The sequence below is a fragment of the Notamacropus eugenii genome, chromosome 1, assembly GCF_028372415.1.
Source record: "Notamacropus eugenii isolate mMacEug1 chromosome 1, mMacEug1.pri_v2, whole genome shotgun sequence".
NCBI classification, from domain to species: domain Eukaryota; kingdom Metazoa; phylum Chordata; class Mammalia; order Diprotodontia; family Macropodidae; genus Notamacropus; species Notamacropus eugenii.
Window position 1 is genome coordinate 40,010,744 of NC_092872.1, and position 24,403 is coordinate 40,035,146.

Here is a 24,403-nt window from a genome sequence, read left to right on the forward strand (position 1 = left end):
GTAACTTTCTGAGGTAGAAAGGCAAGATATTTATTAGCTTATTTTATAGATAGGGAAAACTAAGGAGAATTTCTTCCTCCAAGAAGTTTTCCCTGATTTACCCAGAAAGAAATAATCTTAGATTTTCTCAAATTTTTTTTTGTCTAGATCTCTCTTTTTCCCTTCCCTTACTTTTCCTTTTAGGTGGTATGGTGGATAGATCACCAGTGCAGGAGTCAGGAGGACCTGAGTTCAAATATCCTTCAGACACTTGACACTCACTAGCTGTGTGACTTTGGGCAAGTCACTTAACCCCAATTGCCTCATCCTGGGTCATCTCCAGTCATCCTGATGAATATCTGGTCACTGGAGGAAAAGTGAGTCTGGTGACCTGTACAGCCCTCCTTCACTCAAAACAAAGTCAAGTGAAACCATGTCATCATTTCTCTGATGACATGGTCTTCTTCAGCAATGAAGGATGAACACACACTTTCCCTTCTATTGTACTTGTGTTATACTTTCTTGTGTTATACTGTGTACATACTATATTAGCCCCTATAAGCTCATTGAGGGCAGGAGTCATATAATTTTTTATCTCTGTGTCTCTCATACTTTGCACAGGACTTTTCATGTGGAAAGTGCTTAATAAATAGTTTTTGAATGGAATGGGATTGAATATTCATGAAGTGATGTTTTAGCACCTTAGGTTGGTGCATTATAACTTTAGGCAAGAATATAAAGGTTTGGCTATTATATGAACCACATTTAGAGTCTTATTTTTATCACCTGTTGTGATGGTTCTATAATCATTGTGATGTCTTCATCAATTTCTTACAGTTAATAGATGAAGCTCTATTAAAGGACTTCTCCATTGCCTCATTGTAGTATGATGGGGATCATGAGCCATGGAGAGCCAGTGGAAAACAAGTTTTGGCAGACTCTGTCAATCTGGAAAGGCCTCAACTGTCATCCCAGTAACAGCTTATGCCCTACTGCCCATGGATCACACGAACTAAATATGGAGAGGCTCATTATCAACAGGTTGACCTAATTTAGGTGATAACTTCTTTGACCATAGAAACCTGAAAACAAAGAAAAATATGAAATGTTCTGCAATCCCATGTGGTTTCCTTCTACTTCCACAGTGATGGCTGCAAAACAGTGGGAAAGTGGGCAGAGGGCCGGTCCAATAGATGTTACTTTAAGCATTGGTGCTTTAAATGTGAGATCTGTGCCTAACAACTAGTAAGTAAATTGGTGTCCTACCAGGGAACCTGAACTACATCAGTTTTGACCTTCTCACTATAAATTAAACCAGATGACATAAAAAGCATAACAGAATAAAGAATGAATTACAGTTTGTCGTCAAAAAGTTGGTAAGAGAGTTGGTGAGGTTTATTTTCATTGAATGTGCAAAACCAGTAGCTATTTCTCCTTGCAATAGTCCTGAGAAGCATAAATGAAAAGGCTACCATGAAGCTGATTGCAGTTTTTCATTGTAATATCTGTGACAGAGGAAAAAGAAGAACAATTCTACAAAGAACGTGGCTGGATCTTCCCAAAGAAGTTGGAGTATATCATGTTACTTGATGACTTTAGTGTAAAGGCAGGCAAAGGGAAGAATAAAAAAAAACACGTTGGGAATTTTAAAAATCAAGAGAAAAAAGCTTGTAGAATACTTAGAAACTGTCAGCATAACATAAATACTTTCAGGGGGAGTTGGAAAGCACTAGACAGTATGAGCACCAAACAGTGTAATAAGAAATGAAATTCACTATCTTCACAGAAAATGATTGATTGCTTGTATGATGGGAGTCATTTCCAAATCAACTATCTGGATGCAATTGGACCAGTTTAATTAAGACAGACTTCAAAGTCAAAACCAAATTAAAAGGTGAAATAAGTATCAGAAAAAACTATCCAGTTAGCAGCTCCAACTTGACATATTTAAGCAAAGCTACTGATTTTGAAAAGTAGGAAAAGGGATGAAGGTCAGGCAGTAAGTCAGTAAGCATCTATGGTGGCACAGGCTGGGCCTGGAGGCAGGAAGATTCATCCTCCTAAGTTTAAATCTGACCTTAGACACTTACTAACTATGTGACCTTGGGGAAGTCCTGTTTGCCATGGTTTCCTTGTCTGTAAATTGAGCTGAAGAAGGAAATGGCAAATCACTACAGTACTTTCTCTAGATGTGGATGACATTTTCCATCATGAGTCTGTTGGAATTGTATTAGATCATTAAATTGCTGAGAAGAGGTAAGTCTAATCAAAGTTGGTCATGATGCTAGGTTGCTATTACTGTGTACAGTATTCTCCTGGTTCTTCTCACTTCACTCAGCATCAGTTTCTATAAGTCTTACCAGGTTTTTCCGAAGTCTGCCTGCTCATCATTTCTTATAGCACAATAATATTCCACTACATTCATGTACCACAACTTGATTAGCCATTCCCCAGTTGATAGGTGATAGGCATTGCCTCAATTTCCAATTCTTTGTCATCAAAAAGGCTTGCTAGAAATATTTTTGTACATGTGGGTCCTTTTCACTTTTTTATAATTTCTTTGGGATATATACTTAGTAGTAGTATAGATGGATCAAAAGATATGCACAATTTTATAGCCCTTTGGGCATAGTTCTGAATTGCTTCCCAGAATGCTTGGATCAGTTCACAACTCTACCAATGATGAGTTAGTGTCTCAATTCTCCCACATCTTCACCAACATTTATCATTTTCCTGTTTTGTCATATTAGCCAATCTGATAGATGTGATATGGTAACTCAGAGTTGTTTTAATTTGCATTTCTCTAATCAATAGTGGTTAGAGCATTTTTACATGACTCTGGATAGCTTTAATTTTTTTCTCTGAAAACTGCCTGTCCATATCCTTTGACCATTTATCAATTGGGGAATGATTTGTATTCTTATAAATTTGACTCAGTTCTCTATATGTTTTAGAAATGAGTCCTTTCTTAGAGACACTGGCTATAAAAATTCTTTCCCAGTTTTCTGTTTCTCTCCTAATCTTGGTTGTGTTGGCTTTGTTTGTACAAAACCTTTTCAATTTAATGTAATCAAAATTATCCATTTTGTACTTCATAATGTCCTCTGTCTCTTGCTTGCTCATAAATTCTTCTCTTCTCCATGGATTTGACAGGTAAACTATTCTTTGCTCTCCTAATTTGCTTTTGGCACTTTACATCTAAATCATGTACCCATTTTGACCTTTTCTCGGTATGTGATGTAAGATATTGATCTATGCCTAGTTTCTGCCATCCTGTTTTCCAGTTTTCCCAGCAGTTTTTTTGAAATGATGAGTGGTTATCCCAGAAACTGGAGTCTTTGTGTTTATCAAACAGTAGATTGACTACTGTGTCTTGTGTCTCTAACCTATTCCACTGATCTACCAGTCTATTTCTTAGCCAATACCAAATAGTTTTGATGGTTGCTGCTTTATAATGCAGTTTTAGATCTAGGTCACCTTCTCTAGCATTTGTTTTCATTAATTCCCTTGATATTCTTGACCTTTACTTCTTCCAGATGAATTTTATTATTATTTTTTCTAGCTCTATAAAGTAATTTTTGGTAGTTTGATTGGTATGGCACTGAATAAGTAAATTAATTGAGGTAAAATTGTCATTTTTTTATATTAGCTTGGCCTACCCATAAGCAACTGATATATTCCCAATTCTTTAGATCCGATTTTATTTGTGTGAAAAAGTGTTTTATAATTGTGTTCATATCGTTCCTGGGTTTGTCTTGGCAGGTAGACTCCCAAATATTTTATATTGTTCACAGTTATTTTAAATGGAATTTAATATGTGGGAATGCTGATGATTTATGTGATGATTTTATATCCTTCAACTTTGCTAAAGTTGTTAATTATTTCAAGTTGTTTTTAGGTGATTCTCTAGGATTCTCGAAGTATGCCGTCATATCATGTGCAAAGAGGGATAGCTTTCTTTCTTCATTGCCTATTTGAATTCTTTTTCAATTTCTTTTTCTTCTCTTATTGCTAAAGTTAATATTTCTAGTATGATATTGAATAACAGTGGTGATAATGGATATCCTTGTTTCACTCTGATCTTATTGGGAATGTTTCTAGCTTATCTCCATTAAATATAATGCTTGCCAATGGCTTTAGATAGATGCTACTTATTATTTTAAGGAAAACTCCAGTTATGTCTATGCTCTCTAGTGGGTTTTTTTAAAAAAACAGAAATGGATGCTATATTTTGTCAAAAGGTTTTTCTGCATCTATTGAGATAGTCATATGATTTCTCTTAATTTTTATTTAATTAATTTTATGATTTAAATTTAATTAATTATGCTGATAATTTTCCTAATATTGAATCAGCCCTGTATTCCTGGTATAAATTCCACCTGGTCATAGTGTATTATTCTCATGATAAGTTGCTGTCATCTCTTTGGTAACATTTTATTTAAAAATTTTACATCAATATTCATTAGGGAAATTGATTTATAATTTTCTTTCTCTGTTTTTGGCCTTTCCTTGTTTAGGTATCAGTACCGTATGTGTATCATAAAAATAATTGGGCAGGGTGACTTCTTCACTATTTTTCCAAATAGTTTACACAGTATTGGAATTAATTGTTCTTCAAGTGTTTGGTAAAATTCACTTGTAAATCCATCTGACCCTGGACACCTTTTCTTAGGCTTTTTGCTTGATGACTTTTCAATTTCTTTTTCTGAAATGGTGTTAATATAAGCATTTTATTTCCTCCCCTGTTAATCTACATAATTTATATTTTTTAAATATTCATCTATTTCACTTAGATTGTCAGATTTATTGGGACATAGTTGGTCAAAATTGCTTCTAATTATTGTTTTAATTTCCACCTTATTGGTGATGAATTCACCCTTTTCATTTTTTTGATACTGGGAATTTGGTTTTCTTCTTTCTTCTTTTTAATCATTAACCAAAGGTTTAAATATTTTTTTTTCATAAAACCAGCTCTTAGTTTTATTTGTTAGTTCAATCATTTTCTTAATTTCAATTTTATTAAAATCTCTCCTTTTATTTTCAGAATTTCTACTTTGATATTTAATTGGGAATTTTTAATTTGTTCTTTTTCTAGATTTTTTATTTGCATGCCCATTTCATTGATCTCTTCTTTCTTTATTTTATTCATGTAAGCATTTAGAAATTTAAAAATTTCCCTAAGAACTGCTTTGACTGTATTCCATAAGTTTTGGTATGTTGTCTCATTATTGTCATTCTCTTGGATGAAGTTACTGATTATTACAATGATTTGTTGTTTGATCCACTCATTCTTTAGTATTAGATTATTTAGTTTCCAATTAATTTTTAGTCCATCTTTCCATGGCCCTTTTTTGGGTGTAAATTTTATTGTAATTTATGTGTAATTTTATTCATGATCTGAAAAGGATAGATTTAATATTTTTGTCTTTCTGCATTGAATTGTGAGGTTTTTATACTCTAGTACATGGTTGATTTTTGTGTAGGTGCCATGAACCACTGAGAAAAAGGTGTATTTCATTCTATCTCCATTCAGTTTTTTCCAGAGGTCTACTATATCTAACTCTTCCAAAATTCTATTCACCTCCTTAACTTCTTTCTTGTTTATTTTGTTGTTAGATTTATCTAGTTCTGAGAGAGGGATGTTCAGGTCCTCCACTAGTACAGTTTTGCTGTCTATTTTTTCCTAAAACTCATTTAACTTCTCCTCTAAGAATTTGAATGTTATATCACTTGGTAATATATATTTAGTGTTGATATTACTTCATTGTCTATGGTACCTTTTATCAGGATGTAGTTTCCTTCCTTATCTCTTTTAGTTAGATGTAATTTTGCTTTTGCTCTGTCTGAGATCAGGATTTCTACCCCTGCTTTTTTTTTTTTACTTCATTTGAAGCATACTATATTCTGCTCCAGTCTTTTACCTTTACTCTGTATGTATCTCTCTGCTTCAGATATGTTTCTTATAAACAACATATTGTAGAATTATGTTTTTTAGTCCACTCTGCTGTCCACTTCTGGTTTATGGTAGAGTTCATCCCATTCATATTCATGATTATGACTATTAACTGTTTTTTTCTCTACTCTACTTTACCCCCATTTATACTTTTTCTCCTTCCTTTCACCCTTTCCCTCCTTACCAGTGTTTTGCTTCTGACTACTGCCTCCCTTAATCTTCCTTCCTTTCTATCAACCTCCTCCCTTTTCTTTCCCCTCCTAATTCTTCTCTCTCTTGTTCTCTGCCTTTCATCCACTCCTCCCTTTTGTTTTCTCTTTCTCCTCTTATTTCCCTATAGATTAAGATGGATTTCTATAATCAACTGATCGTGTATTTTTATTTTAGCCAAATTCGATGAGAGTGAGGTTGAAGCAATGCTCACCTCCCTCCTTTCTTCCCCTCTACTGTAATAGGTCTTTGTAATGTGACGTAATTTAGCCTAAATCCTTTCCTCTTCTCCCAGTGCAGTTTCACCCCTTAATTATTTTAATCATCACATCAAAGTCAACTTATTCCCACACCCTCTGTCTATATATACCCCTTTTAAATGCCTTAATAAAGATACAGTTCCTAAGAGTTGTAAACATCATTTCTCCATGTAGGGATGGAAACAGTTTAACCTTATTGACTAACATGCTTTTTTTCTTTCCTGTTTACCTTTTCATACTTCTCTTGAATCTTAAATTTGAAGATCAAATTTTCTGTTCAATTCTGTTTTATTGTTTTCATCAGGAATGATTGAAAGTCCCCTATTTCATTGAATGCCCATGTTTTCCCCTGAAAGATTATGCCCAATTTTGCTGGGTAGTTAATTCTTGGTTGCAATCCAAGCTCCTTTACCTTTTGGAATATCAAATTCCAACCCCTTTTATTTTTTTAATGTAAAAACTCCCAAGTCCTGCATAAGCCTGACTGTGGTTCCACATTATTCATATTGCTTCTTTCTGACTACTTGCCATATTTTCTCCTTGACCTGATAATTCTGGAATTTGATTACAGTATTCCTTGGATTTTTCATTTTAGGATCTCTTTCAGGAGATTATTGGTAGATTCTTTCAATGAATATTTTGCCCTCTGGTTCTAGAATATCAGGGCAGTTTTCCTTGATAATTTCTTGAAAGATGCTGTCCAGTCTCTTTTTAAAAATTATGACTTTCAGGTCATTCAAAAATTCTTAAATTATCTCTCCTGGATCTATTTTACAGGTCAGTTGTTTTTCCAATGAGGTATTTTACATCTTCTTTTATTTTTTCATTCTTTTGATTCTGTTTGATGAATTCTTGATGTCTCATAGAGTTATTAGCTTCTACTTACCTGGTTCTAATTTTTAAGGAATTATTTTCTTCAATTAACTCTTACACCTCTTTTTCCATTTGGCCATTTCTGCTTTTTAAGGAGTTATTTGCTTCAGTCAATTTTTGTCCTTCCTTTTCCAAGCTGTTAACTTTCTCTTGCATACCTCTCATTTCTTTTCACAATTTTTCTTCTACTTCTCTTATTTGACTTTTAGAATCCTTCTGAAGCTCTTCCAAGAAGACTTTTTGGACTTGAGACCAATTTATATTCCCCTTGGAGGTTTCAGATGTAGGTACATTAACAATGTTGCTCTCTTCTGAGTTTGTGTTTTCATCTTACCTATCACCATAGAAGTTCTCTAGGGTCAAGGTTCATTTTTGCTTCTTGCTCATGTTTTTTTTTTTTTTTTTGGCCTTTTTCTTGGCTTTTGTAGTTAAACTCTCCTGTTGGAGCACTGGAATCACTGACCCATGTTTCATGGGGGGAAGGTGTCTGGTCACTGGCTTTGTGTGCTGGGTATCAGGTGCTGGCAGCTAGAGGCTGTAAGGGTCTGACAGTTTACCTGGTGCTGAGCTGGGGTCCTAGTCTTATCATTTGGTTTGTACTGAGGCCAGGTGAGGTTTTTTTGCATTTCCTGGGGGTTGCACTGAAGCACATGGAGAATGTTTGCCTGTTTGCCCCAGGCTGGGCTGATGCATGTGGAAGTCCAGTAGCTGGAAGATGACTGATTGCCCTAGGCTGTGCTGAAGCCAGTGGAAGTCCAGCCACTGTAGGATGCCTGCCCATCCAGGGCTCTGCTGAAGTACATGGTGGTTCTCTGAGCTGGAGTCTGCCTGTTCCCATGGCTGTGTTAAGGTAGGTGGAGGGTGTTGGTGTTGGCATTTGCCTGCTCTACCACCATGTGGCTCAGGTTCTCCCTCTGGTTTTCTGAGGTGGGGCTTGCTGATGGCTTTCTGGGATGCTTCCTGTCTTGCACTGTGCTTCCCCTTTTACCGAAGTGACATGGACCGTTTTGCCAATTCTCCAAGTCTGCTGGACTAAAAGACTGCTCTACTCTACCTTTCTGCTGACGCTGCTGTTCCAGAATTTGTTCTGATATTTTATGGTTGTTTGGTTGTTCAGAGGTATATATGGGAGATGGACGGTAATTTACTGCACCATCTTGGCTCCCAGAACTCACCACTATCTTAAATGATAGCCTGTGCAAAGTTCAAATGGAAGAGGGACCTCTTATAGTTAATGGTATCCTCCAGATGGTCCCATTTGCCAATGATATTGTGCTGATTGAATCTGGATTACTACAGGGCTTCTTCAGTGAGACCACCTATGTCCACTCAAAAGAAACCAGTCTCACAATTCACATAGTGAAAACCTAATAGTTGAAGAATGTGTGTTGCCCAAGTTGTAACATACAGTTGGATAGGGAGCCCATTGAGTTTGTCAGGGACGTTGCAGACATAGACATAATAGATTTTTTTTAAAAAATAGCTTTAGTTTCCAGACCATGATTCATATTTCCTAAGTCAAGCTTTACTCAATTGACAAAAATTCTTTGGCTTATTATATATTTAATTCCCAGAATGAGTTCTAAGGACTATTTTCTTTTGTTTTTTATTTTAATTACTGATTTAATTTTTTTGTATTTTTTCACTGTACATTTTGTCTATTACATTGGGTAGTCTGCATAGTGGAGTGGAAAATAATGTTGGATGAGAAGCTAAAAGAGACCTGAATCTTAATCTTGGCTCTCATATTTGTTAGCTATGTGACCTAGATTGTCAAGTCTCAGTTTCCTCATCTGTAAAATGAGTACAATAATATTTTTTACTACTTAACTGACAGGGAAGTTGTGAAGAAAGTGCTTTGTAAGCCTCAAAATGGCCTAATGATGTCGGTTTGATACTTTGATACTTACTAAGTGTGTGACCTTGAATAAATCAGAACTCGCCAAGCTTCAGGTTCCTTATGTTTATCTGCATTATTTTACAATGAAGATAAAGAGACTTACGATAACATACACATCTGCCTCCTCAGTCTTGATGTTAGAAAAGCCCTTTTTAAACCTTAAAGCACATATAAGTGTGATTTATTTATTATTCTATTTAATTAACCAAGCGCATATTCTGCTATGAGAAAGATACTCAATCATTTCAGTGACATCATTACAGTAGGGTTCAGCCATTATTATCATAGAATGAGACCTCAGTGATCATCTTGAAATAACTTGGCTTATCTAATTGTACTCATTAGTACAACTTGTCAATTTCATTATGTAAAAATTTCCCACTTTATTAATCTTTCCAGAGTTCTTTCCTCTTCTGAAAATTTATTGTGCAGCATATTGCATTCTAATTATGTTATTTATTACCCTGGTCTTGATTTTTAGCATAATTTGATGATACATTGGTCCATTACATAACTTCAGTGGCCTTTTTTCATGACTATTTATAATTAGAATTACATGCTTTGTGAGCTATGTTGTGTTTGTCTTTCATTTTCGAAGAAGACCATGACATCAGAGAAATGATGACATGACTTGCATTTGACTTTGTTTTGAGTGAGGGAGGGCTGTGCAGGTCACCAGCCTCACTTTCTCCTCCTGGGCCATTTGAATCCAATGACCAGATATTTATCAGGATGACTGGAGATGGCCCAGGAGGCAATGAGAGACCTTGGCCTTTTTAGGATAGGCCTTTTCATGTACTCACTTAGAGGGAGGTAATGCCCATTGAGTGAATAGGCCTCTTTAAGAAGTAGTTAGGGAATGGCCCTTTTAATGAGCAAAAGAAAAGAAAAAAATAACTAAAATCAAACTGGGAGGGAAAGAGAAACTGTTACTATTGATAATCACTCTACGCCAGCCATTAAGTGGAGCTTTGGTATTGTTGTCCAACCCATGGCCTTCAGAGTGCGCTGGGTTTAATGTTTTGGGAACGAGAAGAAAGTAAGGAAAGAAGAAAGGAAGGAAGGAAGGACCTGTGAACTATGAATAGCCAGATCAATAAGTTCTGCCTAGACACATCTGCTTTCATTTTTAGGTTGCTCTAAGAAACTTAGCTACTATGACTGTATTTCAGAGCATAATCTTTGTAGTTGGAGTCTATGTGGCATAGAGCACATTGGTTGAATTTCTAACCTTGCAGTTTACTAACAACCTCTCCGAGCCTGTTTGCTCATCTGTCAATGGGGATAATAATATTTGTACTACCTATTGTTGTTCAGTTGTTTCAATCTTGTCTGACTCTGTGTGACCTCATTTGCGATTTTCTTGACAAAGATATTGGAGTAGTTTGCTGTTTCCTTCTCCAGCTCATTTTACAGATGAGGAAACTGAGGCAAACAGTGTTAAATGACTTGCTTAGGTCACACAGTTAGTAAATGTCTGAGGCCAGATTTGAACTCAGGAAGGTGAGTCTTCTTGACTCCAGGCCTGGCATTGTGTCCACTGCCCCTTATACTACCTATATTGTCAGATTATTGTGAGGAAAGAGCTTGATCAGGCTTAAAGAGCCATATGGATGTGAATTGCTACAAAGCATATATAAGATGGGGAAAATATTACTTACACTAGCCACTCAAGGAGGTTGTTTGCCCTTCTTGGACCTTTCTCTTCTTCTCTGCTTTCTTTGTCCCCAGTTTAGCTTATACTCCAATTGTCTATGTCCTTGTTTATGTCTTTGCCCTTAGATCCCATGGCTGCCTTTGCTTTTGGACTGTTTTATGCAGTCAGTGGACATGACCTTTTGCCTCTGGTTCTTTTGAGAACTGTTTTAATTGATCTCTTGCTCATTTTTTTTGTTATAGACATACCCTAGTCCTGTCCTTCCCTTAACCTTCCATCATTTGCTTGACCTCAGACCCATAGTACTACATCTCACTACAGCTCTTCTTGAAGGCTCTAGGTTGTCCTATGTTGAGAGCCTTGCTCATGAACCATGCTCAGGTTACTGAGAAAGCCTGAGGTCATTTAGCCTGAAATGTGTGGGGCTAGCTTCTGCGCACTTCATCTTCCTTGTGGTCAGCTATGATAGGGAACACCAGCTAACCTTCTCATTCTCCTGAAGGGGAGGTAACTATATTAAGACTAGTGGTGGGTAGTATTTTCCATTCATTGAGAAGCCTCATGGCATAAAATGTTAGGAAGTCTAAGGAAGTATGACAAATGTACTCTTTATCCAAAAGTGTTTGTGTCTAGATGTGATAAAGTTGTCCACCTTGATGTTGTTTAGATATGATAAGATGTAAATATGTAATCTTAAAGTTCTTCTATTTAAATATTTAATGGCAATTAGTAGGGCTTGCCATTAACATGTTAGAAAGAGTACTAGATTTAGTTAGGGAACCTGGTTTGGAGACTGTTTAGGCACTCATGAACTACCAATCAATGGCAACAAGCATTTATTAAAGCAACCACTATGATCCAGGCCCTGTGCAAGGCACTGCAGATAAAAGACAAAAAATAAAGTACTTCCTGCCCTTAAGAAGCTTATATTCCACAAGTGGTCCAATAGAGTGAGTGCTGGACATCGAGTCTGGAAGACTCGAATTCAAATCCATCCTCAGGCGTTTGCTCATTGTGTGACCTTGGACAAATCACTTTACTTCTGTCTGTCTCATCTTCCTCATCTATAAAGTGAAGATCATAATAGCGCTTCCCTTCCAGTATTGTTGTGAGGCTGAAATTAAAAAAAATTCGTAAAGCTCTTTGTAAACCTTAAAGCGCTATAGAAGTCAATATACATATGTGAAGCACTGTGTCAACGTTAGTTGTTACAATGGTACAAAATGTGGACAAGGTACTTTATTTTGCCAGGGGAGGCACTAGCAGATGGAGGTGTTGGGAAAGGTCTCACCTCGAAGGTAGTATTTGAGCTGAGCTTTGAAATGAACTAAGGATTCTAGGTGGCAGAGATGAGAAGGGGAGGGCATTTTAGACATGAAGGGGCAGCCTGTGCAAAGGTATAGAGATAGGATGTGGATGCTTTTGTGTATGACAAACAGTAAGAAGGCCAGTTTGGCTGGCCAGAAGAGTATGGAGGGTGAGGTGGGGAGGGGATGTACAATAATGCTAAAAATGTAGATTGGAATTAGGTTGTGAAGTGCTTTAAATACCAAACAGAAGAATTTATATTTGAACCCAGAAGTAATAGAGAGCCACTGGAGTTTATTGAGCAGGTAAGTAACATGGTCAGTCTGTGCTTTAGGAATATCATTTAGTGACTCTGAGAAGAATGGATTGAAATCAGGAGAGACTTGAGGCAGGTAGATCACCTAGGGGGCTATTGCAGTAGTTCAGGTAAGAAAAGATGAGGGTCTAAGCTACAGAAGTAGCTATGTGAATAGAGGTGAGGGGATGGATAGGACAGTGGTTGTGGAGGTAGAATTGGCAACATTTAGCAAATGATTTTCTTCTTCCTACTTTATAATTTAAGGGATCTCTACTTACCCTCCATAGCTTCTGAACACTCAGGAACCAAGAATAAGAATCCTTCTTATGACAGTCCCACAGGAGCCAATCTAATGGGAAACAAGCAAGGGCCATTTGAGGAAGGGATCTTAGACACTGGAAGTGCAGAATTACTTTTGATGGAAGGTCTTGTTTGATAATGTACTGGTTAAGGAACAGCTTCATGTTCTTGCTTTGCAATAAATTCTCTTAGAAGCCCAAGAAAGTTGGTGAATGAGATACCAGCCTCAGAGGAGTCCATGGTGCTGTCTTATATAAGTCTTTGTGTGGTTATAGCAGGAAGCCACAGTTGATGAGAACACAATTCCAGCTACATCACCCGAAAGACTCCTTTGCTCTGGTGCACGCTTAAGCTCTTGGTCCCTTTGTGGGTCTTCACTTGATGATTGGCTCTGTTGACCATAGTTTGGCTATGGCTTTCCATGGCTATAGCAAAGTGTATATGTTTTTGTTTACTTTCTCCTCCAGGGCATTTCCTTGCTGGTGGTGGCAATGAAACTGAATCCCTGAGGTAGATGCCATAAAGAGATGCTAAAGATGATAGTTGGACTTAGCTTTGGAAGATGAAACCAGGGAAGATTAGCTGGAACTGTAACCCCACAAAAGTAACTGAGAGGCCTTCAGATATAGGGGAATGATGGCAAGGTGTGCGTGGAAGGAACATAGACATGTACTTACTGTAACTACATCAATAGTAATGCATCTATATAGATCAACATATATGTATAAGACATTATTCAGTATTTTTTAAGGAAATGGATGTTTTCTAGTTATACTGCAACAGGAGTTTTTGACAAGCAGGGTTGGCTACTCTAAATAATTTGTCATTATCTCTCCCAGCCCTATATTTTTAAGGAGAGAGAGAGATTCTTTAAAAGTGAACATGGGGGAATTTTCCTACCTGATCTCATAGGTATTTCCATTTGGTGGAAGAGCTGCTTTTAGTACTGGCATACAAATCAAGCTTGTTCCTCCAGATGCAGTCTTTGAGTCACTGTAACAGCTGTCAAATTGTTGGGTGCTCTGTGGGGAAGCAAAAGCCCTTGTGTTTGCTTTTCATCCCAGGCATTAGAGCAGGAAAGTACCTGTTACTTCATTTATATTGCACTGGGAGGTCAGTAAAAAATTGTTGAAGTATGATAAAATTATAACACAAGATGCATTGATTAAGCATCTACTGTAGTATGTACAACTTTGTAAAAGGTGCAAGAGGGTTTACAAAGCTGGGATAAGTCACATTTTCTAGCTTCAAGTTTATAATTTAGTCAAAGGAAGACACTGACATAGCAGACAGCTATAGTACACAACATTCCAGGCTAAGGTATTAGAATTAAAAAGAATAACTCAACAAGGTTCTTTGTGAGGTCTGAAGAGTAAGGTTGTTATTAACAGGGAAGAGAGGGAGTAAGGGAAGGCTTTGTGGGGGTAGTGGCATTTGAGCTAGACTTTAAAGGATGAGTAGGAGTTCAGGAAGGGAGTGTGGAAATTGCAGGCACAGGGATAACATGAACAAAGGCAGATGTAGGAGGGTAGAAGCCATGTTCAGGGAAGAGTGTTGGGTTGGAGCTCCAGTTAGGCTAGGGTGCTGAAAACACATTCTGAGCCTTAATGTGGGATTTTAGATGATGATAATGGAATTCATGGATTATGACAATGAGACAAAATGGAACATCTGGCATTTTACCATTTTAGGATAAGAGATATTTTCAGTGATTTCATTTGTTCCTTTTGTCTATTTTAAGGGCATCTCTCCAAAAATAGAATTTTCTACGAGGACAGCCATCAAAGAACTCACTTTTCCATTAAAAAGACTGCTTGTAAGTATAATTAAGAAAATCAGCACAACAATAATGCTGTATCTCTTCGTAACTAGTATTGGTTTGACTTAGAATGAAATTTAAAGTATTTTAATCAAGTTTCAGTTTTGGATTAACAAAGTGCTCCTATGAAGTTTAAATCTGTATTCGAATTGTTTGTCCAACCTGAATATCAAAACAGTAGTGAGGTCTCCTTCAGGAGCATTCTGTGTTAGTATTCTGTTTAGTTCATTTGGCTAGAACAAGGTGTCACTGAGGTCAAAGTTATTGGTCCTCGAATATATAACTACTTGTACTTTATGCCTACCCACAAGTGCTGATGAGCTAGCTTGTAAATCTTCACTAGTGGTTATAAGGCAAATGTGTGAAGAGTGGGTGGAAAAACCCAGATTTCTCGCCATTCCTGGTCAACCAAAGGTAGTTTACGTCAGCTGATAATTGTAGCAACTGGCCATCCATGTGTGCCCAAGACAACCAATGAATAATTTTAAGGTATTAATTAAACCTCAGGAAATTATAATTATAGAGTTAATTATAAGCCTTGGGCAAATATATGTATATGTTTCTATATGCATATGTGTAATTATATATAATTTGAAAATATAAATGAGTTGTTTCTTTAGCTAGTTTTAGTGGTTGAAAAAATGTAGAAAACTAAGATAGATTTTACTTCATCCAAGGCAATGCCAAGAAAAATAAAAATAAGATGTCTGAAGACAAATTAAATTTATAACAAAACAATAATAACTCTTCCCACTAAAAATGAGAAGTATCACAGAGTAGATCAAGAATTAAAACTCATCTATATCTTGCTCACAGAAAACACAGTTAGTGCAAGAATATAGTGCTAAATTAAAGTGAAGAGGTGGTTCTAAACCATAATTATTTACTTATAGTTAAAAAAATGAATGGATGGCAGAAATGATATTTGATAAAATAGAATTCAAACCAGCAAACATTAAAAGACAGGCAAGGGCTTCACATAACGGTAAAAAGAAAATGTGTAATGAACAGGTATGTGACAAATTACATTTTGTATGTACCAAACAATTTGCCAATTAAATTAATAAAAAATAAATGAAAGAAGAACTTGACAAAAGTATAATAATCCTAGAAGACTTCAGTGCTTCATTATCAGATTATGATAAATTAAATAAAAGGATTAACAATAATCACAGTTCTAATTTGCTAATTTAGTAAAATAGAATTAAAATATTTGGAGAGTACTAAATGGAAGAATTGGTTAATGAGCACAAAAATTGATAATATAATAGGCTGCCAAGAAGTCCTACATGAATTTTTTTAAAAACAGAAAGTATGCAAGCTATCTTGTCAGACCATGATGAAGCAGAATTAGAATCATAAAGTTTTAATATCAAATGAAAACTGATAAAAACCTATTAAGCTAAGTTTAGCTTAAAGATGAAATAAGAAAAATGATACCAGAATGTTTAAAAACCTGACAACAATAATACCACGTTTCAAAATCTTATTTACTTTTCCTTCTATACCTGCATTTGCATTGTAGTCATGTTTTGGGCAGTTGTCTCAGTTGTTTCAAATTTCCTACTGTATTATTAGACTTACTGCTTTCTTCCTTCAAAGTTCTAATTTCTATCCTTTTTTTTTTGATGTCTAATTCTTTTATTGTTTCATCTGAAATATTCTTCTATTCTTGGAACTACTTCATTGTCCTTTATGGGGGCTTCATATAAATTACTATGATATTTTCACCCTCCTTAGAAGTCGGTGTGGTATGGTGACTAGAGAACTGACCAGAAAGACCTGAGTTCAAATTTGACACACACATGCTGATTCTGTGACCCAGGGTAATCCATTTAACCGTTCAGTGCTCTACAATTCTCCCTCCCAGCCTGATGAAGTTATTTTTCTTTGCCTCATTAAAGGGGCCATTCCCTGATTACTTCTTAAACAGACCTTTTCACTGAATGGGTGTTACCTCACCCTAAGTGAGTATCTGAATAGACCGTGCCCTAAAGGGGCCAAAGTCTCCCGCTGTATCCTGGGCCACCTCCAGGCATCCTGATGAATATCTGGTCCCTGGATTCAGATGACTCCAGAAGAGAAGTGAGGCTGGTGACCTGCACAGCCCTCCCTCCCTCAAAACAAAGTCAAGTGAAAGTCATGTCATCATTTCTCTGAAGGCATGGTCTTTGGCAACAAAGGACGAACACAACAGCAACAGCTCTACAATTCGTTAAGACTATACATTACCGAGAAGGGGCTCACATACGTTGGTAAAAGGGGTTTCCTTATCTAAGAGTTCCTATACCAATAAAATCACAGGTCCTGTCCTTATATTTGTCATATTTTATCTGTTCCTCTGAGGCTGACCTTGTGGCATTTGACTGCAGTCCCTGCTATGGGGGGAGACTGAAGGTGATGGATCTTGATCTTGGGAATTTTGAGTTGTAGGAGGGCTCAGCTTATTGTGAGGACGCTGTATATAAAGGGTGTCCCAAGAGTCTTCTTGCAGTTTGAAAGTTAAAACTGCAAGAAGACTTTTGGGACACTTTGTAAAAGTGAATTATAATTATTGTATTACAAATACTGGTGATATTTGAATTTGAACCAAATTGTCCTTAGAAAACAGTATTTAGGTTCAAAAATACTCTCTTAGAAGTTCATAGATAATAGGATTTAGTGCCTTAAAAATTTTGGACTTCATCTAACCCAACCTTTTCCCTCCAAACAATTTATTTTTATTATTTAAAAAAATTCCAGTTTGTTATTTTCAGTTCCAGATTTTTTCCTTTCTCCTAACCCCTCCCCTGTGGGTTGAGAAGGCAAGGAATACAAAACCCATTACAAATATAAAGTCATGTATGGATGAGTAAACTAAAGATTAGAGAGAGGTCCTCGTAAGAGGAAGTAACCAGGATTCAAACCTGACTTCAAATGAATGTGCTAAGTAGAAAAGCCAAGGCTACCCTCAGCTCCTTAATTTGGGTTTGGATTATGGGTTTCAATCGTATTTTCTCTTTATCCTCCTTTTACAATATTTTTTTTTTTACAGGAAGAAAGATTGCAACAATTGAAATCTGGCTCTGCTTCATCTTTTAAACGAGGGCTCAGTCCTTATGTACAGAACATAAAAGCCACACCGAAGGAGAATACTTGTGAGAAGCTTAGCAAACGCTCAAGGTCTCGTTCTCCATCACCACACATGACCTGGCGCCTTTCCCAGGAGCTGCAGCCAGTGCAGCGGAACTCTGGATCTTGTAGTTTCAAACCCCCACCAGAAACCAAACCTCCATTTGTAGTTAGACATGTAAGTCTTAACACTGCTCCTTACAAACCTTTGGGATAGGGTGGGAATAGTGAGGAGGTGGGGGGGGGAGGAGAGAGGAAATTTTATTGCAAAAATAAAAAATGAATACATATATAAACAGGGGAAATTAAAGAGAGGCCTGAAGTTGTATCGTATAGCCATCCATGTCTTTATGCAAACATCTGGATATTTGGTATTAGGGAAGCAAAATTTTTAGAGGTATCATTGTATTTTTCACTTTCCTCCTAGGGGAAAAGTGGGGAACCTGAGGCCCAAAGCCACATGTGGCCCTCTAGATCCCCAAGTGCAGCCCTTTGACTGAATCCAAACTTCACAGGTTAGTTTGGATTCAATCAAAGGGCCACGCTTGAGACCACAGGTGGCCTCAAAGCTGCAGGTTCCCCACGTTTGCCTAAGGTATCACATAGTAGGGACACTGGACTTCCATTGAAGTTTTATTCCTACCAGTAGAATGGGGACAGTAAAGGAATGGCGTTATAATTTGTCCATCAGAAAGACTCCTCATGAGGCCCTTGACGTTTTTCATTGAAAGTCACATAAGTGGTTACAGTCTGCCATGGTGGAGGGAGTCCCCACATCTACAAAGTTGTGCACTGTAAGCTGAATGGGGCTATTTCTGTGTCCCCTGTGCTGCTCAGAGCAGGCATAGCCTTTAATGCTGATAGGGACCTGAGCATTTGTTTTCATTAGATCAGAAAACCCAGATGAGCAAAGTGATCACTCAGGTCATTTTGGAGGTCACTTGGGTTGTATGTAGCAGAGCCTTTATGATCTATTCTTAACACCCTTTCCAGAAACCAATAAGGCCAGTTCTGTAGGGCATTCAGTGATCCTTATCCATATTTTTCAGTTTGATTAAATAAACATTTATTAAGCCCAAAATATGGGCAAGGCCAGAGGCCACATGAGACAGTCTTGAAGTCAGGAAGACCTGGGTTCAAGTCAGAGCTCTAATATTTCCTGATTGTGGGTCCCCAGGCAAGTCTCTTGACCTCAGCATTCTAAAATTGCAAGTTTTAAGCGTGTGACTGATCTGTATCAGTGGAAGAATTTCCTCACCCCATACCAAAGAAATCAGTAGTCAAGACCAAACAACGTACAGGACTTCTAGGCTTTGACAATTCAAAGTCGAGCAATATTCTTTGTTTTTAAATTTGTTTTAAAATTTTTGTTGTTGCCTTTTGTTTTTAAACCATAACTTCACATTATCACCCTTCACAGAACACTTACTTTTCTGTAATAAAATAAAAATAAGTGAAACCAAGTGACACATAGATTCTCACTCTTGATTTCTCTCCCTCCTTTCCACCTCCAAGACTCCCCCCTTCCCCAACCTTTTTAGAGGAGGGACATCTCTTTAATTATCAAGTCACAAAGCTTACATTCTACAAGTCACTTAGAATCCTAAATCCAGACTAGTGTATATAAATATGTGGGAGTTTTCATACTGCCGTCCATGAATGAAAAACAGCAACGAAAAAGGAAAATCTCAACGACAGCAAATTACCTTACAGTGATAATGACCCTGAGGCCCTGCAAAAGCTTCTGAAGTACCTTGTGATCCATCAATGTAATGTTACATTGTTACATATAATTTCAGCATTAAGTGTAGCTCAGTTCATAACATCTTGAATCCATTTCTTCTTAGCTATAGAATAATTTCAGTTTGCTAAAAAGTACTTAGTTAATTTAATCTCACATTCTTTCAGCTAATTTTGTAGTTTTTAAAAAAGAAACTTTAAAAAAGATCTGATATTTAAATTTTTTAATATATCATCATAATTCTCCCTCTGATTTTTTTCTCTACCCCTCCAAGAAAACTATCCCAAATGACAATATTTTTAAAAGACAAAAAAAAAGGAAGAGAAAAAAAATCAGTAATACATTGAAAGTGTCTGAAAATATGTACATTGTGCCACCCTTATGACCTCCTATTTTTGTAGAGGGGGAGGATGGGGGGTGTCTCACTTTTGAGTATGTGTGTATGTGTGTGTATGTAAAGTCACATTTTGCTCTATTGAATCAAATTCTTTTCTTTTCTTTCTTTTATTGCACCTAACAAATAGTAAATACAATTGAATTTTACATCTTTTGTACCTTTCAGTCAGTTGTATGATTATAAAGGTGTGGCCTGCTAAACATTATTTTACAAAAGTCTACTTGTTTACCACTTATATATTCTCCGAGGTTATATACTTCATACATGTGTAGATGATTCATATAAAAATTATACAGTTGGGAAAGTACCCACAGGAGTCAGTAGTAATTATTGTTCTCATTCCTTTTTTAGGGTGATGATGCCATGTGTGATTTCCTTTCAATTTTTGGATATATTCTCTTATATTATCTTGTAAAATATTCTCTTAGTGCTTGCAAGACTGGATCACCTGCCGGTGATTTCTGTACTAGTATCCAGTCATTTAATAATATGCTTATATACAGTCAATTTCATTTCTGAATATACTGTTCTGCATCATGTCCAGCACATTTCAACTTGAGTCTGCAAGAAAGTATTCATGGTATTTAGCAGTATTTAGTTAGTCTATACAAGCCTTTGCTGCTTTTATTTCCTCTAAAACTGAGAATGAGTTTCCAAAATATATATATACATTCTTCCCTATGCCCTCCATTTGGAAGTTACTAGGTTTCCAGATATGTGTTGACTTGTTTAGGAGGATGTTGCCAAATTCGGTACTTATTTACCTTATAGTTATGCTGCATATTTTTAATATATGTACTCTACTTTATCTTCATTAGAATGCAAGTTCATTGAGAGATGGGATTGTTTCTTTCTTTGGACTTGTACCCAGTGCTTGGCACATAGTGGGTGCTTTTGATTATATGTAGATTGATTGATTGATTCATATAATTTGGTGACATATGTTGATGTAGATCAATTAATCAATTCATAAATATCAAATGCTTGCTGTGTGCCAGGCATTCTACTGGGCACTGGAATTGCAGTTTTCTTCATGAGGGTTTTTTGGTTTATGCATATCATGAACATTGTGAGAGAAAATGACCAAGTAAGATAACTCCATAAACTCCAGTGGCACCCTGTGACCTCTAGGATCAAACACAGAACTCTCTGTTGAGTGTTCAGAGCCCTTTGTCACTTTGTCCTGCCCTACTTTGCTAGTCTTACACTTTACTCCTTACCGTGTACACTTTCACAAGGAAGGCACTTTATCTTTTGGGTCCAGGTGTTTTCTCTGTCTGTCCCCCATACCTGAGTTGCTCTCCTTCCTCATTTCTGCCTAATGCCTTCCCTGTCTTTCTTTATCTCATGCAGGAAATCTTTCCCAACCTCTCAATTCTAGTGCCTTCTCTCTCTTAGTTATTTCCTCCTCAACCTATATATTGCTTGTTTGTACATATCTGTGTGCTGCTAGTCTCCCCTATTAATGACTGTGAGCTCCTTGAAGGCAGGGACCATCTTTTGCCTCTTTTTGTTTTCTCATTGCTTAGCCCAGAGTCTGACTCATAATAGACACTTGATAAATGTTCATTGACTGCCTGATTCAAGCATCTCATGAAACTAGATTGTTTTATTGCCTTTGGGTACATGAAAAAGATGAACTCTTTTGTTTGTTTTTCTAAGCAGAACTTGAGCCATCTTTCTATTTAGCTGCAACTTTTTGTCTTTTTCCTGTTATCCTAATATCAATAATACTGTAGTTTAGTTCTTCTAATACTATGTCAGATTTCTTGTTCATTTTACAAAGCTCTCACTCATTAGAGTAACTATAGTTCTTATTTATAGATGTCTAAAAACTATGTGATTCTTAGTACCCCTTGATGCCCTTTCTGTTGTATCATCACCAAAAATAGAAGGTAGCAGTACAGGACCAGGGACTATATTGTATTGTGATTTGTTTCATGGGTTGCTATGGCTGTCACCTAATGTCCAACCTACTGGTTGTGAGCCTTTTACCCTTGGCTGGGTTGGGACAACAGACTGAACCTTTCATCAGGAATATGCTTGAAGCTTTTCTAGCATGGATGAACTCTTTATAGTTTATAATCCTCTGGCATAGCTTTTGTTAATTTAGGGTTATCTGTACTCTATGACAAGTCATCATAGTAGGGCTACATTACATATTCTTTAATATACTAAAAATACCTAAATTGCTTTGCAACCTTCTCCTTTTTAGCCTACAGGACTCGAGACTGAGAGAAAGGCAATAAAGGAAACAGTCCAAAAGGTTAAGCCAGTTCTGGTGTAAGAGGTTGGGGCTACCCAGCTGTACATATACTGCAGTCATCCTTCTGTATTTCTGGGCTGAGAGGTAGGAAGGGTTTAAGGCTTAGATTTGTATGGAGGGCAAAATAATGTTCTGTATGAAGAGAACATGGGCCTCAAAAGGACTAAATTTGGCTTCCCAGATGGAGATTAGGATTCTACATCCTTTGGCAGAAAAATAGTTATCACTAGAATATGCACTGAAACTCACCTACCTATGTACCCCCCACCCCTTTTTATAGCCTTTCCTCTATTTTTTGAAGGATGCTGTAGCTTTTTTCCTAGGAATCTAACTAGTTGTTATTGTGAAAATAACATTTGCAAGTACAACAAAAAGTTGCCTGGGAAATTGCATCCTTAGTCTCCAAAATGTCTCCTTTACTTGACTTGTTTGTTTTCTACTGTGAACTTCCATACAAACGAACAAAGGAAAAGGTTTAGGGATTTAGTTTTCAAGATGGGTAATGGAAAAAGTGTGTGCCAGGCTTATCTTGGAAAAACAAGATTTTCTAGCCCATTCTCTGCTATTAGTATCATGTCAAATTTTCATAGAATATCAAATTTGGTTTCATGTCATTCCTTTATTTTTAGGTAGACAGTTCAAAGCCATTTGGTGAACAAACTCCTTTAAGATCACACACTCAAAAGTCCAGGAAAAAAGTCGATTTTAACTGCTTTGATTTTCCGCTGAAAAGAGGTACTTTATTTTCTTCTCTTTTTCTCCTATAATGTATCTAATAAGATTGGTACTTCACACTGCTCTATGGGTTTTCATATGGTGGAAGCCTAAGTTACTTTATTAATTATGGGTTCAATTATCACCCAGGGGAGCTTTATGGAGTTCATGGGCAGAGGATTACCCTAGATAAGTGACAAATAATAATTCCTATTTCTAAAATGTATGTATATGTATGCATGATGTTTACATGTGTTGTCTAAGGCTTGTAGAAGGCATTGATGGATTTGGTCTGAGTTCTGGACTGCTCCTGAGGAGAAGAGGAAAGTGGACAGCTGGGGACAAGGAAAGGAGGAGAGAAGGGACAGGCAAGCCCCAGAGTACCACCAGGTTCTCTTTTATCCATCTACCAGACTAGAATTACATCAAACTGCTCCCTAAATACCGTTGGTCTAGGAGAAAAATGCAAGAGATTCAATACAAAAAGCCACTTTCCTGGTTGCTCTCAATGGAAAAGGGTTAGCTCATGTTTGCAACTGCAGGCTTAGCTCCTCACCAAACTCTAGTTACACAAAACCCTATCACAAACAGCGAATACCAAGTGCCTTTATTTATCCAAACAGATAGCAATATACAGATATGCCTGAAAATATGCAGGATATGAAGTTCTTAAGATGGGAGCAAGAAGAGATCTCAGTTTACTTAAGAGAAAGGTCCTGATCTCACTCAAGCGGAAATTCTCAGAAGTTTCTATGAAGACAGCCTGGAAATCAGGGATATTTAGAGTAATCAGCTTCCCCAACACGTCTACAGATTCTAAAGTGTGTCTCTTTCTCTGTGTCTCTGGAGTTGGTCCCCAATAAAGTCTGTAATCATCCATCTTTCCTTTCAGGAAAGGAATGAATGTCTCCTTTTTCTAATACCCTTGTACCAACTCTGCCCCTCATGTAGACACACTGCATTGTATCAGTATCCTCTCCTTTCCACCAATCTATAGTCACTATCTGCATCCTGCAGGCTTCCTACTTGGGATGCTCCTTCCTTATCCAGGTTGGGTGGGAGTCAGACGATGTTCCCTTAGCACTTTAAATTATACAGACTGCTACTTACTGCCTGTGTAATTCACTTTCCCTTTTCGAGCCTCAGTTTCCTCATACATAAAATGTTGGAGGTTGTATTAGATGATCTCTAATGTCCCTTATTGTTCTAAATATATGATTCAATAATTAAATAGCTTGATAAAGTGCAATATTATTCTTCCCAATTTAGAAATAAAGAAATATGGTATAGAGAGATTTAGTAACTCTCCCACACTCACACAACACATTCCAGAGGCAAGATTTCATCTCTTATTTTCTGATTCTAAGACCAGAGCTTTAGTGAAATCAACTGAGACATGCCCCTTTTGATAGCTTTCTCATCTAGGAAAGGAACGTAGATGAAGGAATTCTGTGGACTTGTGATTACATTTATATCCTCTCTGAGCTAAGGAATAAAAATATGAGTTTTTGCATTGGCTTTTTAAATCTAAAAAATCAGTAGGTGCCAAGCTTCTCAGTGTGGACAGGTGATGGGTGGGGAGAAGGAAAACTGGTTTTCTTCTCCTCCAAATTCTGT

At 36.9% G+C, this 24,403-nt stretch overlaps 1 protein-coding gene across 2 annotated transcripts in view; it reads left to right on the top strand.

Annotated features, from left to right (window-relative positions):
• Positions 1-24,403, top strand: part of SPATA6L (spermatogenesis associated 6 like) — an 87,204-nt gene that overhangs the window by 40,145 nt on the left and 22,656 nt on the right. For both annotated transcript variants that reach the window (XM_072597375.1, XM_072597383.1), the window contains exons 6-8: positions 14,480-14,554; positions 17,592-17,846; positions 22,702-22,807. In XM_072597375.1, coding sequence (XP_072453476.1) covers positions 14,480-14,554; positions 17,592-17,846; positions 22,702-22,807 — 436 coding nt within the window. The remainder of the gene's footprint in view (positions 1-14,479; positions 14,555-17,591; positions 17,847-22,701; positions 22,808-24,403) is intronic.